This window comes from Geotrypetes seraphini, chromosome 10, assembly GCF_902459505.1.
Source record: "Geotrypetes seraphini chromosome 10, aGeoSer1.1, whole genome shotgun sequence".
Lineage (NCBI taxonomy): Eukaryota > Metazoa > Chordata > Amphibia > Gymnophiona > Dermophiidae > Geotrypetes > Geotrypetes seraphini.
The window spans coordinates 21,083,952-21,097,413 of NC_047093.1; the positions used below are offsets into that span (position 1 = coordinate 21,083,952).

At 38.4% G+C, this 13,462-nt stretch overlaps 1 protein-coding gene across 3 annotated transcripts in view; it reads right to left on the reverse strand.

The window, feature by feature from the left end:
• Positions 1–13,462, reverse strand: part of SCPEP1 (serine carboxypeptidase 1) — an 87,150-nt gene that overhangs the window by 19,690 nt on the left and 53,998 nt on the right. For all 3 annotated transcript variants that reach the window (XM_033960035.1, XM_033960037.1, XM_033960036.1), the window contains exon 10: positions 9,690–9,803. In XM_033960035.1, the coding sequence (XP_033815926.1) occupies positions 9,690–9,803 (114 nt within the window). The remainder of the gene's footprint in view (positions 1–9,689; positions 9,804–13,462) is intronic.

The following is a 13,462-nucleotide window of genomic DNA, read 5'->3' on the forward strand; positions in this document are numbered from 1 at the left end:
GACCATTTAAACCTACTCTCTCTGTTTTCTGTCTTCCAACCAGTTCTTAATCCATACTAGGCCATTACCTCCTATCCCGTGACTTGCTAATTTCCTCAGAAGTCTTTCTTGTGGTATCTTGTCAAACACCTTTTGAAAATCCAAATACATAATATCAACAAGCTCACTTTTATCTACATGTTCATTCACCCCTTCAAAGAAATGCAAGATTTCCTTTGACTAAATCCACGTTGGCTGTCTCCCATGAATCCATGCTTAGGTATATATTCTATCATTTTGTTCTTTATAATAGTCTCTACCATTTTACCCAGCACTGACATCAGACTCACTGGTGTATAAATTTCCCAGATCCATCTTTGGAACCCTTTTTTAAAAACTGGCTTCACGTTGGCCACTCTCCAGTACTATGCTGGATTTTCGAGAAAAATCACACATTATTAACAACTCTGCAAGTTCATTTTTCAATTGTATCAGCAATCTGGGATGTATACCATCTGGTTCAGGCGACTTGCTACTGTTCAGTTTGTCAAATTGACTCATTACATCTTCCAGTGTTAGAGATTTATTTGAGTTTCTGTGATTCATCAGAATTGAATACTATTTCTGGCACCAGTAACTCCCCCACACCTTCCTCAATGAAGACCAAAGCAAAGAATTCATTTAATCTCTCTGCTATGGCCTTGTCTTCCTTGAGAGCTCTTTTTATCCCTCGAGCTGTCTAGTGGTCCATCCAAATTCTTTTCCCGTCTTCTTGCTTTTAATATACCTAAAAAAAAAAAAATTTAAAAAAAAATGGGCGTGGCTTAGAACACGCAAGGAATGGAGGCTTAACCGCAGAGCTCCTCAAAGCCAGGCAACGAATTGAAAGATAACAGTGATTTTGCTTCGCTCACCAGACTTAAAAATAACAAAAAACAGCATCGGAAATGGCTGCTACAAGGCAGGGGAAATCGGAGAAGCCCTGCACATCCGGTGTATCAGCAAAAAGATCAAAAGTCACTCCGGTATCACCGTCGAGTGTGCCAATCCCACTGGAAACTGAGGAATTTTCTGACAAAGCGGATATTATGGCAGAACTGTTTAAAATTAAACTAATGCTGACTGACAATGCAAGTAAAATATCTGAAGTCAAAGAGGAAGTACTCAGTCTAAAGCAAGAGATCCAGACTGACAGGCAAAGGATGTCAGTGATTGAAGAGAGAGTTAAGCAGCTGGAAGCTATCACACAAAACTGTGAAGAGGAAAGGAAAGATGTAGTGAGTTTAAAAAATCAACTGGTGGACTTGGAAAATCGGGGAAAGAGAAAGAACATAAGAGTGCTTGGTTTAGCTGAAAATCTTGAAGGGGGAGACGCTATACAGTTTCTAGAGAACCTTTTACCTAAGCTGTTACAGTTAAATTCTAAGTGGCCGTTAGAAATAGAACGTGCACACAGAATCCCTTCAAAAAGACCAGTAAACCAGGCTGGCCCTAGACCCTTGATTTTTAAAGTTTTAAGGTATCAGCAAGCTTTGGAAATCTTAAAGGTGGCAAAAGCAAATAAAAACTTGAATTATAAGGGGTCTAAATTGATGTTGGTCCCAGACTTTGCTAAATACACTGCAAATATAAGGAAACAGTTTCTCATGTTCAGGCAGCAATTAAAAGAAAAAGGCTACATGTATGGCTTATACTATCCATCGACAATGAGAGTGTCTAATGGGAATAAGTCCATGTATTTTCAAGATCCTGCAAAACTTAAAGAATTTCTAGCACAAGTGGAACCAATGTCTACATGAAAAGAAACAGAGAAAATAGGAAAGATTCATCTGAAGAAAGAAGAAATAAAAATGGGATATAAAATGAACAAGAAGAAGATGGATAAGAAGAAAGAAGAGTACAATGACTAATGATTGAACAGAATATTTTTATTGCATTTGAAAGTTTTTGTTTATTATATTATTATAATATATTGAATGCTATGAAATAATTTTAATCTACTAAGAAATCAATTTATTTATGGCAGTTATTACATTCATATTTATTTATGCTAATATTAATTGAGAAGAATGATAAGAATTTAAAGGATATAAAGATAGGGGAATGGATATTTAAGTGGGGGATAATTAAAGAAGAAATTAATTTTAGACTATTTATTAATTGATATGGAAATTTCTACTCTATTCAAATGCTTAATCATATTGAATTTATTATGAATGATGATATGTGAGAATGTTTAAATTGATTGTATTAATACTATTATTAACTTAGATAAATTGTATGAATGGGTATATATAATTTAAACAATGAATATTTATATACATGGAATTATAGCTAAAATTGATTTGTTAAAAGTATATTGAAGGGGATAATATATTATTTTAAATTGAGGATATGTTTATAATTTTATGACTTAATTACATATTGATCTTATTATAATTATAAATTCACGTAGATATTAATTGAAATGAATTACAAAAATTATTAAATAAAGGGCTAAATATTTAGAATTGGTACCTTTAAAGATGGGATAATTAATTAATGAGCAGGTAAGGAAATATGGTAATCTAATTAAAATATATGACTATTATTACTATATTTAATAGATAATTATATTGAATTTCATATAGATACTTTTATATAAGAATATGGAAATGAATATTAAATGAATGAGTATATATAGATAAGTAATTAAAGATTTATATATAAGGGGGGAAAATATTGTTGAATTTTTGGGATATATTAAGTAATATGGAAAGATATTAGTTGCCTGGGGGAGGGGATTTAGGTTTTGCTTACCAATGTGTATTCCAGGTCAGACAATGATTATGGGAGGGAGGGGAGGGAAAATAGAGGGAGGGAGAGGGGATCAGAGGACTAATATATTTATGAGAAATGAAAATGGAAGTACAGTAAAATTTGAATTGTCTTTATATAATTTTATCTTTTGGGGGGAAGGGTTGGGGGAATTGGGAAAAGGAGATATATATAATAAATGTGCTGAGATCTGGTCATGTATATTATCATAGAATATTGGTTAAAATTTGATTATAAAATAGATGGATATAAAAATTTATTCTATTAATGTCAATGGTTTAAATCATCCTATCAAGAAGAAGAAAGTATTATCGTTCCTTAAGAATCAAAATGCGGACATTTATTTCATTCAAGAGACGCATCTCTCTGAAATTGAATCTAAAAAGTTCTCTGGGGGTTGGATTTCTAAATGTTTATTTGCACCGGCTATAGGGAAAAAAAGCTGGGGTGGCTGTTCTGATAAATAAGAAATGTAATGCGGATTTTAAATTAATAAATTATGACCCTTTAGGTAGATGGGTGCATATCAAAATGGTTCTGAGAAATACAACCCTGGATTTATTCAATTTATATGCTCCTAATTCGAATCAAATGGAGTTTTTCAAACAAGTTCAACAATTACTGTTACCACTGGCTGCTTCTAATTAAAATAGTAGCAGGGGATTTCAATGCTGTAATGGATCCGATTTTGGATAAGAGACCAAGAAGAATTATGAAATCGTTAGGTTTAGATAATTTGATTCAATCTTGTGATTTAGTTGATATATGGCGTATTCTTCATTTTAATGATCAGGAATTTTCTTTTTGTTCTCAGATCCACAAATCCTTTTCACAAATTGATTATATATTTTTTTCCAATAACATAGCGAAGCGTGTATTAAAAGCAGTTATTGATCCCATTATAATTTCAGATCATGCTGGTGTGTGGATTGACCTTCAGAATTATGATATTGAACACTTTAATTCAATTTGGAGATTTAATAATGCTTTACTAGCGGATTCGAACTTCCTGGAAGATCTTAAATTAAAAATGCAAGAATTTTTTCAAATTAATAATTCAGATAATATTAATGCTGAGATCTTGTGGGACGCTTTTAAAGCAACAATGAGAGGAAATATTATTTCATATTCAGCATTTATTAAAAAACAACTTAAAAAACAATTTGTTGATATGGAAAAACAAATTAAATTATTAGAAAATAAATTAATTGAGAAATGGGAAAATAATACACTACAAGAGTTATTAAAAGTAAAAGTTAAATATAATGAGATTTCTTCTCAATTGGTGAGGAAAGATATATTCTATAGACAAGTTCAATTCTATGGTAATTCAAATAAAGCTGGAAGATTATTAGCAAATTTTCTTAAAGCAAAGAAAAGAAAATCTAAGATTATTGCAATTAAAGATATACAAGGTAATACACAAACTAACACTAAAGACATTTTAACACATTTTCTTGATTTTTACAAAGATTTATATTCTTCTGAATCTTATGAAAATAAAGAACAAGATGGATTAAATTTCTTAAATTCATTTATTGGGCCAAATGTTCCGGATCATACAAAAAGAAGTTTAGAAGAGCCTATATCTTTAAAAGAAATAGAATCAGCATTGAAGTCTCTTAGAGTTGGATCCGCTCCGGGTGGTGATGGTTATACTGTTGAATTTTATAAATCATTTCAAAACATTATTTTACCATATCTATTAAATTTGTATCAGTATCAAATGAATAATGGAAATATATCGGGTACTATGGCTGATTCAGTAATTATTGTCTTACCAAAACCAAACAGGGATCCTACTTTGGTTTCAAATTACAGGCCTATCTCTTTATTAAATGTGGATGGTAAAGTGATTGCTAAAGTATTAGCAATAAGATTGGCAAAAGCTCTTCCTTTTATTATTGATGTACACCAAACAGGATTTATTGCTAAAAGACATTCATCAAATAATACTAGACTAGCATTTCACTCATTAAATTTAGCAAAAAATATTAATGATCCAGCTTTTCTAGTATCTTTAGATGCAGAAAAAGCTTTTGATAGAGTGGAATGGAGTTTTATGTATCAAGCTTTAGAATGGTTTGGTATAGGCCCCGGTTTTATTAAAATGATTCAGACATTGTATAACTCTCCTGGTGCAAGATTATATATTAATAATAATAATTTTTCAGATAGATTTAACTTGCGTAGGGGAGTTAGACAAGGATGTCCTTTGTCCCCCTTACTTTTTGATGTTGTTCTGGAACCCTTATTAATTGCAATTAATCAAACTAAGGAGATAAAAGGAATCCCAATCTCCAACTGGGAATTTAAACTTTCTGCTTATGCAGATGATATTTTATTATATTTAAGAGAACCGGGGAATACTATTCCATGTTTGCTTAATCTGTTAGAGAAATTTGGTAAATTTTCTGGATATAAAATTAATTGGAGTAAATCTGAAGTTCTTCCAATTAATGTTCATTGTACCAAAGGATTATTTGATTCATATTCATTTATCTGGAAAGATGATGGTTTAAAATACTTAGGAATTATTATCAAAAATACTATTGAAGATACAGTCAAAGAAAATGAAAAACTTTTATTAAGAAAAATAACAGAAATGTGTGAGCAATGGAATCCTTTACATCTTTCTTGGTGGGGAAGAGTTCAAACAATTAAAATGATGATATTGCCTGTGGTTTGCTACCAAATGAGTATGATACCAATATTTTTTCAGGGGTCATTTTATAAAAAATTAAACAATCTTCTTACAAAATTTGTTTGGTTTGGGAAAAGACCCAGAATTGCTTTAGTATCATTACAAAGACCAATTGTGGAGGGAGGGGTAAATTTTCCAAATTTTTATAGGTACCATCAAGCCTATATTCTAAGACAGGGTATGTATTGGATCCTCCCAGATCTCATGGAGAATGTACCAGATTGGTTATATTTAGAATGGCGGCTCCTGTTCCCATTACATTTAGAACATTTAATTAGTATAACAATGCCTAGAAGATACAAAGATAACAGAATTTTATTAGATACTTGGAAAACATTAAGATATATCAGTAATCTATCACCAGAACCAATAGCTAAATCACTAGATCAATCTATTTGGGTAAACTCCAGGATCAAGATTGGCGGATTTAAGATCATCTGGAAACAATGGATAATTGCAGGTATACGGACATTGAATGATGTCATTTCAGAAGGATCAATGCTTAGTTTTTCACAATTGCAAAATAAATTCGGTTTAAATAAAACACAATATTTTAAATGGATGCAATTGAAGCAGGCCATTCAGGCAGGGTTCCCTGATTGGAAAGATCTTAATACTCAATATAGTCTGCAGGTTTTATGTTTCCAGGCGGATTTTTGGGGTCACCAAGCCGCAAAATGGTATAAATTGTTATATGGATTTTTAAATAAAAAAAAGAAAACTGGACTTAGGGATATTTGGAGTATTGAGATTGGACAGACAATTTCTGCTTCTCAATGGCCACGATTTTGGTCGTGGAGATTAAGGTCTACAAGGTCAGCATCTATGAATCAAACATGGATGTTCTTGTTACATAGAGTGTTATGGACCCCTACGCGCCTGCAAAAGATAGATAGTACTAGATCCAATAGATGCTGGCATTGTAGAATAGAAGTAGGGACGTTAGATCATTTAATTTTTTTCTGTCCCTGTGTAAATGCCTTTTGGAATTTAATTTGGCCCCAAATTAATAAGTTATTAGAAAATCATGTAGGACTCTCATATGACACCATACTATTTGGCACTGCAATGAGAACTCAGAGTCCGATCTCAGCAAATAATAATAAGCTGCTATTAATATTGACAGGAGTCGCCATGCAACAAATAACTCAAAATTGGAATGACTATACCAAATTAAATTATACATTCTGGTGGAACTCTGTCTGTCATATATACAAAATGGAAAAAGTAATAGCGTTACAACAAGGGAATCTTCATAATTTTAAGAAAATATGGCAACCATTGACTAATTATTCTACTGATCAGATTTCTTAGCACATTGGTAGTAGATATATAGGATTGGGGAGGGATTTGTATAATTTTTGGAAATAAGAATTGAAAAAAGGGAAGGGATTTATTATTTATGATATGATGTATTGATTGTAATTACAAATGTTATGTAATAATTAATTATATTATATGTGAATTAATTGCTGTAAGAATGGAAAATTAATAAATAAAAAAAAAATAAAATATATACCTAAAAAATGTTTTCACCGTATGTTTTTGATTCCAGCGTAATCTTTTTTTTTCAATGTCTCTCTTTGCCTTCCTTATTAGCACCTTGCATTTGACATGCCATTCCTTGTGCTGTTTACAATTATTTTCAGTTGGATCCTTCTTCCACTTTCTGAATGATTTTCTTTTGGCTCCAATAGCTTCTTTCGCCTCACTTGTTAACCACGCCATACTAGCAATTAATCACTTGTTAAATGATGATTATTCTGTAATGCTGTTAAATGTGTGTATTTCTGATACAGTCTCATATTAGTCCTATTACTAAGGGCTAGATTCACTAAGGACACTAATTGTGTCCTGACCACTTTGCGACCCCGACCCGATTCACTAACCTTCTGGCCTATCCTGTCCACCCCGATCTGTGCATGCAAATCAGGGAAATGGCATGCAAATGTAGAAAGGCAGCGATTCACTAAACATTTTCAGGCACACCAACTGGGCTGGCCGATCCAAAAACAAGTGACTGCTGGGGACTAGTCGCTCACATCCTTTCCAAACGTCCTACTCTCTGCCTGAAATCCCAGCTCTGCAGCCCTGAAACCATCCAAAAGCGCCCTGCTCTATTCCGCCATGCTTCCCTGCTCGTCTCTTAAGATCACTTCAAACCCTGGCCCTAGTTATTTCCCTTTGCAGATCTAGGCTTCATTTGCCAGCTAGAACGTGAAAGCCCATTGAAGAGCATTAAGGATCCCAGGCCATGAATAGAAAATGCAAAGAATAACAAACTCTCCTGCTCTCTGCCACCCTTCCCTGCAGAGCGAGCCCGTGGTTTTAAAAAGGGACTGCACTGCGGGGAAGGGCAGCAGAGAGCAAGAGTGTAGGGGCGGCACGGACCTCAAGTGTAGGTTTTTGTTTTGACTTGTTTTCCCCTTCATTTGGCAGCAGATGGATATCTGTGCCAGCCACTGTTACCTAGCTGTGCCGCTTTCGGCCCCAATCCGTGACTGTTATGCCTCAGGGGTTACCACAAAGTGGAAGAAACTACACAAGGAAAACCGAAGTCATGGGGATTTTAAACGGCACCAGGGTTGGGAGGGTTGTATTTTGTTTGTTTTCAGAGGAGTAAGCTGGTGGTTGCTTGTTTAATTTCGCCACCACCGCCACATCCTTCATCTGGGCTCCCCTTATCCTTCATCTGGGCAACTGTGCCAGACACTATGAGGCAGGACCTACTTTTACTGGAACAATGGTCTAATACTTGGTAACTGAGTTTTAATGCCAAAAAGTGTAAGGTGATGCACCTTGGTAGCAATAACCTCTGCAGAACATACACCCTGAATGGTGAAAACTTAACAAGAACCATCGCAGAACGAGACCTGGTTGTAATCATTAGTGAAGATATGAAAACTGCCAATCAGGTGGAGAAAGCTTCAGCTAAGGCTAGACAAATGCTAGGATGCATCCGGAGTTTTATCAGCCGTAAGCCTGAAGTCATAATGCCGTTATGTACAGGTCGATGGTGAGACCTCATCTGGAGTACTGTGTTCAGTTTTGGAGGCCACATTATCAAAAGGATGTGAAGAGAATGGAGTCAGTTCAGCGTATAGCCACTAAGATGGTCTCAGGACTTAAGGATCTCCCATATGAAGAAGGTCTAAGCAGGCTGCAGTTATATTCTCTCGAAGAACACAGAGAAAGGGGTGACATGATAGAGACATTCAAGTATCTTACGGGCCGTATTGAGGTGGAGGAAGATATCTTATTCCTTACGGGTCCCACGGCAACCAGAGGGCATCCGCTCAAACTCAAGGGTGGGAGATTTTGTGGTGACATCAGGAAATACTTCTTCACCGAAAGAGTGGTTGATCGATGGAATGGTCTTCTACGTCAGGTAGTTGAGGCCAGTAACGCACTCGACTTCAAGGGACGATGGAATAGACATGTAGATTCGCTCCAGGAAAATGCTTAAAAAAGAGGGTTCTTGTTGAGGAAGGGTTCTTCGGATGGGCAGACTTGTTGGGTCGACGGCCCTTTTCTGCCGTCATACTCTATGTTTCTATGTTACTAATATATTTTGATGCCGAACACTGCAGACTTCACGGAGAGCAAGCGCATGAGCAGACCATCTACAGGCCAAGAAGATGGTCTGCGCATGTGTCAGGATTGCTCTCCAGCGATCCGTGCAGTCGGTTTGGGATGTGCCTCCGATTGCCCCCATTTGTATGAGAACGCTTCGTGAATCAGTCCCCTGGCCATAGATCGGATCAGGTCCATGGGCTTAGTGAATCTAGCCCTAAGTTTCCATTTGCTATGTCCAAGTTTACCTCACTGATTGAATTTTATTCGTATATTCAGTCATTTTATTAGTATTAAAAACTTAAAATCTTGTTAACAATATAAGTTAACTGTACCTGCTGCACACTGCCTTGGGTAAATCTCTTAATAAACGCAGTTAATAAATCCCAATAAATAAATGGAGAAACCTTTACTTCAGCCCTGGTATTGCCTAATGAGATACCTGGGACTTTAGCCATTTGTCTAAACATTTCCACTATACATATTAGTTTTGTGACTAGTCATACTATGAATGCCCATTAACACAAAGCACAGGGTTATCCAGTCTTATTAAAGGTTTGGTACAATTCTTAAGTGGAACTGGTCTCTCTCTCTCAGTACTAGGTAGAGCAATTACCTCCCCATACGACTTTGTCAGGAATTATGCTCAGATGCGCTCGGATGGGTCCATTCATCAGTTCATCCAGGTTGATGTTTTGCAAAGGATTCACATGATGCAGGTAAAGTATCGCTAAACATAAAAGTCAACCAGGAAATTTAAAACCGAGAGGTACAATCCATTGGTGAGATTTCAGAAATACAGCTACTACCCATCTGTACACTATGGGGGTAATAATAATTAAAAAAAATGTCTAAAAAGTGTCCTAAATGGCTATTTGGACGATCAAAAAGCCTGATCGTCCAAGTACCCATAACCAAAGCTGGTTTTTAGATGTATATAAAACCAACTTAGGCCTTTTCCCTGCCTCTAAATGCACAGAGAGAAAAGAGGTGTGTTTAGAGGAGGGGAAAGGGCGGGCAGTGGGTGGGAGGTGGGCCGACCTACACCTAGCCGTACAACAGGTATAATTAATAGTTTAGTCGGCACTTAGACCTTTTTCACTTAGACGAAATAAAAACAGATCTAAGTGCCGAAAAACGGGCCGCTGAACTGATGGCCGCTGGCGCCATCAGTTCAGCGGCCCGGCAACCTAACCATCGCGGCAGGAGAGATGCCTCATATCTCCTACCGCGATGCCATCACTCTTCTACCCGAACTGCCGTGACCAGTAGGCGGGGCTTTGGGACGGAAGGGCCAATCCGGCCTCATTCCGTCGTTGGCTGCCTGCCGGACAGGTGGGTTTGGCTCCCGTCTGTCCGGCCAACTAAACCAAAGGTACGGGGAAGGGGGGTGGGGGTGTCGTGGGGGTCAGCCAGGGGGGTCGCGGGTCGGCTGGGGGGGCGGTCGTTGGGGGGAGGGGGGTTTACAGTCGAGGGCAGAAGGGCCTGGGATCCCTCCTGCCCGTAATGTAGTGAGGGGTGGGGATCGCCGTGGCCAGGAGGGTTTGGGCTCCCTCCTGGCCCGATGTTGTCGGGGGGGGGGGGGGGGGGGCAGGATCGGCTGGGCCAGGAGGGTTTGGGCTCCCTTCTGGCCCAAACAACTAGCGGGGGGGGGGGGGGGGTCGCCAGGGCCAGGAGGGCTTGGGCTCCCTCCTGGCCCGATATTGTCGGGGAGTTGGTGGGGCAAGAGGGCTTGGGCTCCCTCTTGCCCCGATCGTGTCGGGGGTGCTGCGGTTGGTTGGGGCAAGAGGGTTTGAGCTCCCTCTTGCCTCGATCGTGTCGGGGAGGGTAAGAGGGCTTGAGCTCCCTCTTGCCCCGATGTTGTCGGGAGGGGGGGGGGTCGCGGTTTGACATGGCAGGAGGGCTTGGGCACCCTCCTGCCTAGATCGTTGGGGGGGGATTCTGTAACTGGTGTTGTTTTTGACAGGCACCGGTTACAGAATCCAGCTTTTAGGTGAAGGACTGGCTCCTCCTTCGCCTAAAAGCCCTTCTGTTGGACGTTTTGTGGTCTAGGCGTGTTTTTGTTTCATTATGGCTAAAAAGTGTAGACGTGCTGTGGGGGTACTTGTAGACGTAGTGGAGATTAGGCGTTTAGGCAGAGGAAGGCCATAATCAAAACATGGATGTTTGTTTTGGTTATGGACACTTTCCCTGCTTCTGTGTTGAACGTTTAGGGACTTAGGCCAAAAGGGGACTTAAGACGCTTTTTTTGATTATGCCCCTCCACTCATTTAGATTCATAATGTAATTATCTTTAAAAGTGAGAATCTGACAGAATAATGTGTCAGGTATGATATAGATCTCAACTTTTGTTTCAACAGTTTTAAGATCAAGCAGGGCCCAGTATCATTTCCAAGCCCTCTTGTGGGTAACTACAGAGTAAGCCAAGCCAGCAAGGTATCTTAGCAAAAAAATAAAGATTAATACTAGGCTACTCACTCCCATTATTTAGGGACCACTTTCAGCCCTATTCAATGGTTTCTCTAGCATATAATCCAGTCCTATGCAACTCTACTGCACGGAGGAAGGAACCATACCCTATTTGACCACTAACAATAACTCCTCCCCTTCAGCCTCCCTCCTAGCTGAACACTTCAAGAATAAAATTACAAACACCAGAGCTACTCTCATTAGTAACCTAACCCACCTACTCGAAGTCACAATACTCCCCACAGAAAATGAATCTTGTGCTGCAGACAGATCTTGGTCCCAATTCCCTAAGATACATTGGACCGAATTCAACAAACTCTACAATAAGTACAGCCACGCATCATGTGAACTCAACCACTGCCCGCCATATCTCCTATCATCAGCGAGCACTAAGTTCCGCACTTTACTCCTACACTGGATACAAACCATGCTCACAGATGGCATTTTCCCGAATGACCTCAGCGAAATCATCATCACCCCAATCTTAAAAGACCCAAAAGGACCAACAGACCTCTCATCCAACTACAGACCAATAGCCTCAATACCTCTATATATCAAACTAACAGAAGGATTAGTAGCCAAATTCCTCACCAACTATCTCGAGGACCATAACTTACTCCATCCCATGCAATCTGGCTTCAGAACTAACTTCAGCACAAAGACACTACTAGGCTCCCTTATCGACACAGCAAGACAACACCTCAGCATTGGAAAAAAAATGCTGCTCATACAGTTGGACCTGACGGCGGCATTTGACCTAGTAGACCATAACATCCTACAGCAAATCTTGGACTCAATAGGCATCTCAGATAAAGTATACTCATGGTTTGAAGGTTTCTTAAAATCCAGAACATACAAAGTAAAATCAGACAAAGAAAAATCCAAACCTTGGTCCAACCCCTGCGGCGTTCCACAAGGGTCCCCACTGTCCCCTACTCTCTTCAACCTATATATGGCCTCTCTTGGCGTTTACCTGAACAAACAAGGCCTATCCTCTTATAGCTATGCTGATGACATCCCCATCCTCATTCCTTTCAACCAACCAATGCTCTTAATGTCAGACACACTACACAGAACTCTAGCTACAGTTACGACTTGGATGGAAGACCACAAACTGAAACTCAACCCAGACAAAACTAAATTCATCCTCCTAGAAAATAACAAAATTCCAACCATAACCAACTTAGAAATCAACTCTATCAACTACCCTTTGCAAACCACCCTAAAACTTCTAGGTATGACTATTGACAGAGGCTGCACCATGCAACCACAAATTAACAAAACAATACAGAAATCTTTCGCAGTTATGAGAAACCTTAGACAAGTCCGAAAATTCTTCGAAAAAACACAATTTCAGCTCCTAGTACAATCTCTAATCCTAAGTATCCTAGACTATTGCAACATCCTCTACCTCCCCTGCCCTGCAATAATGATTAAACAACCACAGACAATTCAGAATACAGCTCTGAGACTCGTCTATTCATTGAAAAAACATGATCACATTACTGAGGCATTCATCAATTCTCATTGGCTTCCAATCCAGTAAAGAATACAATTTAAATTCTACTGTATACTATTTAAAACTATAAATGGAGACAGCCCAACCTACCTAAACGACCGCCTCATCCAAACCACCTCTACCAGGCATAGAAAAACACACACCCCATTCACTTACCCCCCAATCAAAGAAGTAAAACAGAAAAAACTATACAACAGACTACTGGCCACTCAGGCAGCTAAGATAGACAACCAAGTCTCCAACCTATTGACAACAACCCCAGGCTACAAGATGTTCAGAAAGGAAATAAAAACTATACTCTTCAAGAAATCCCTTAATAAAGCTTAATACCATGATAAAGCTTAACCCCCCTCTTACCATCCCCTCCCTAACCCCAGATTCTACTTTTCCCTCTCTTGGAA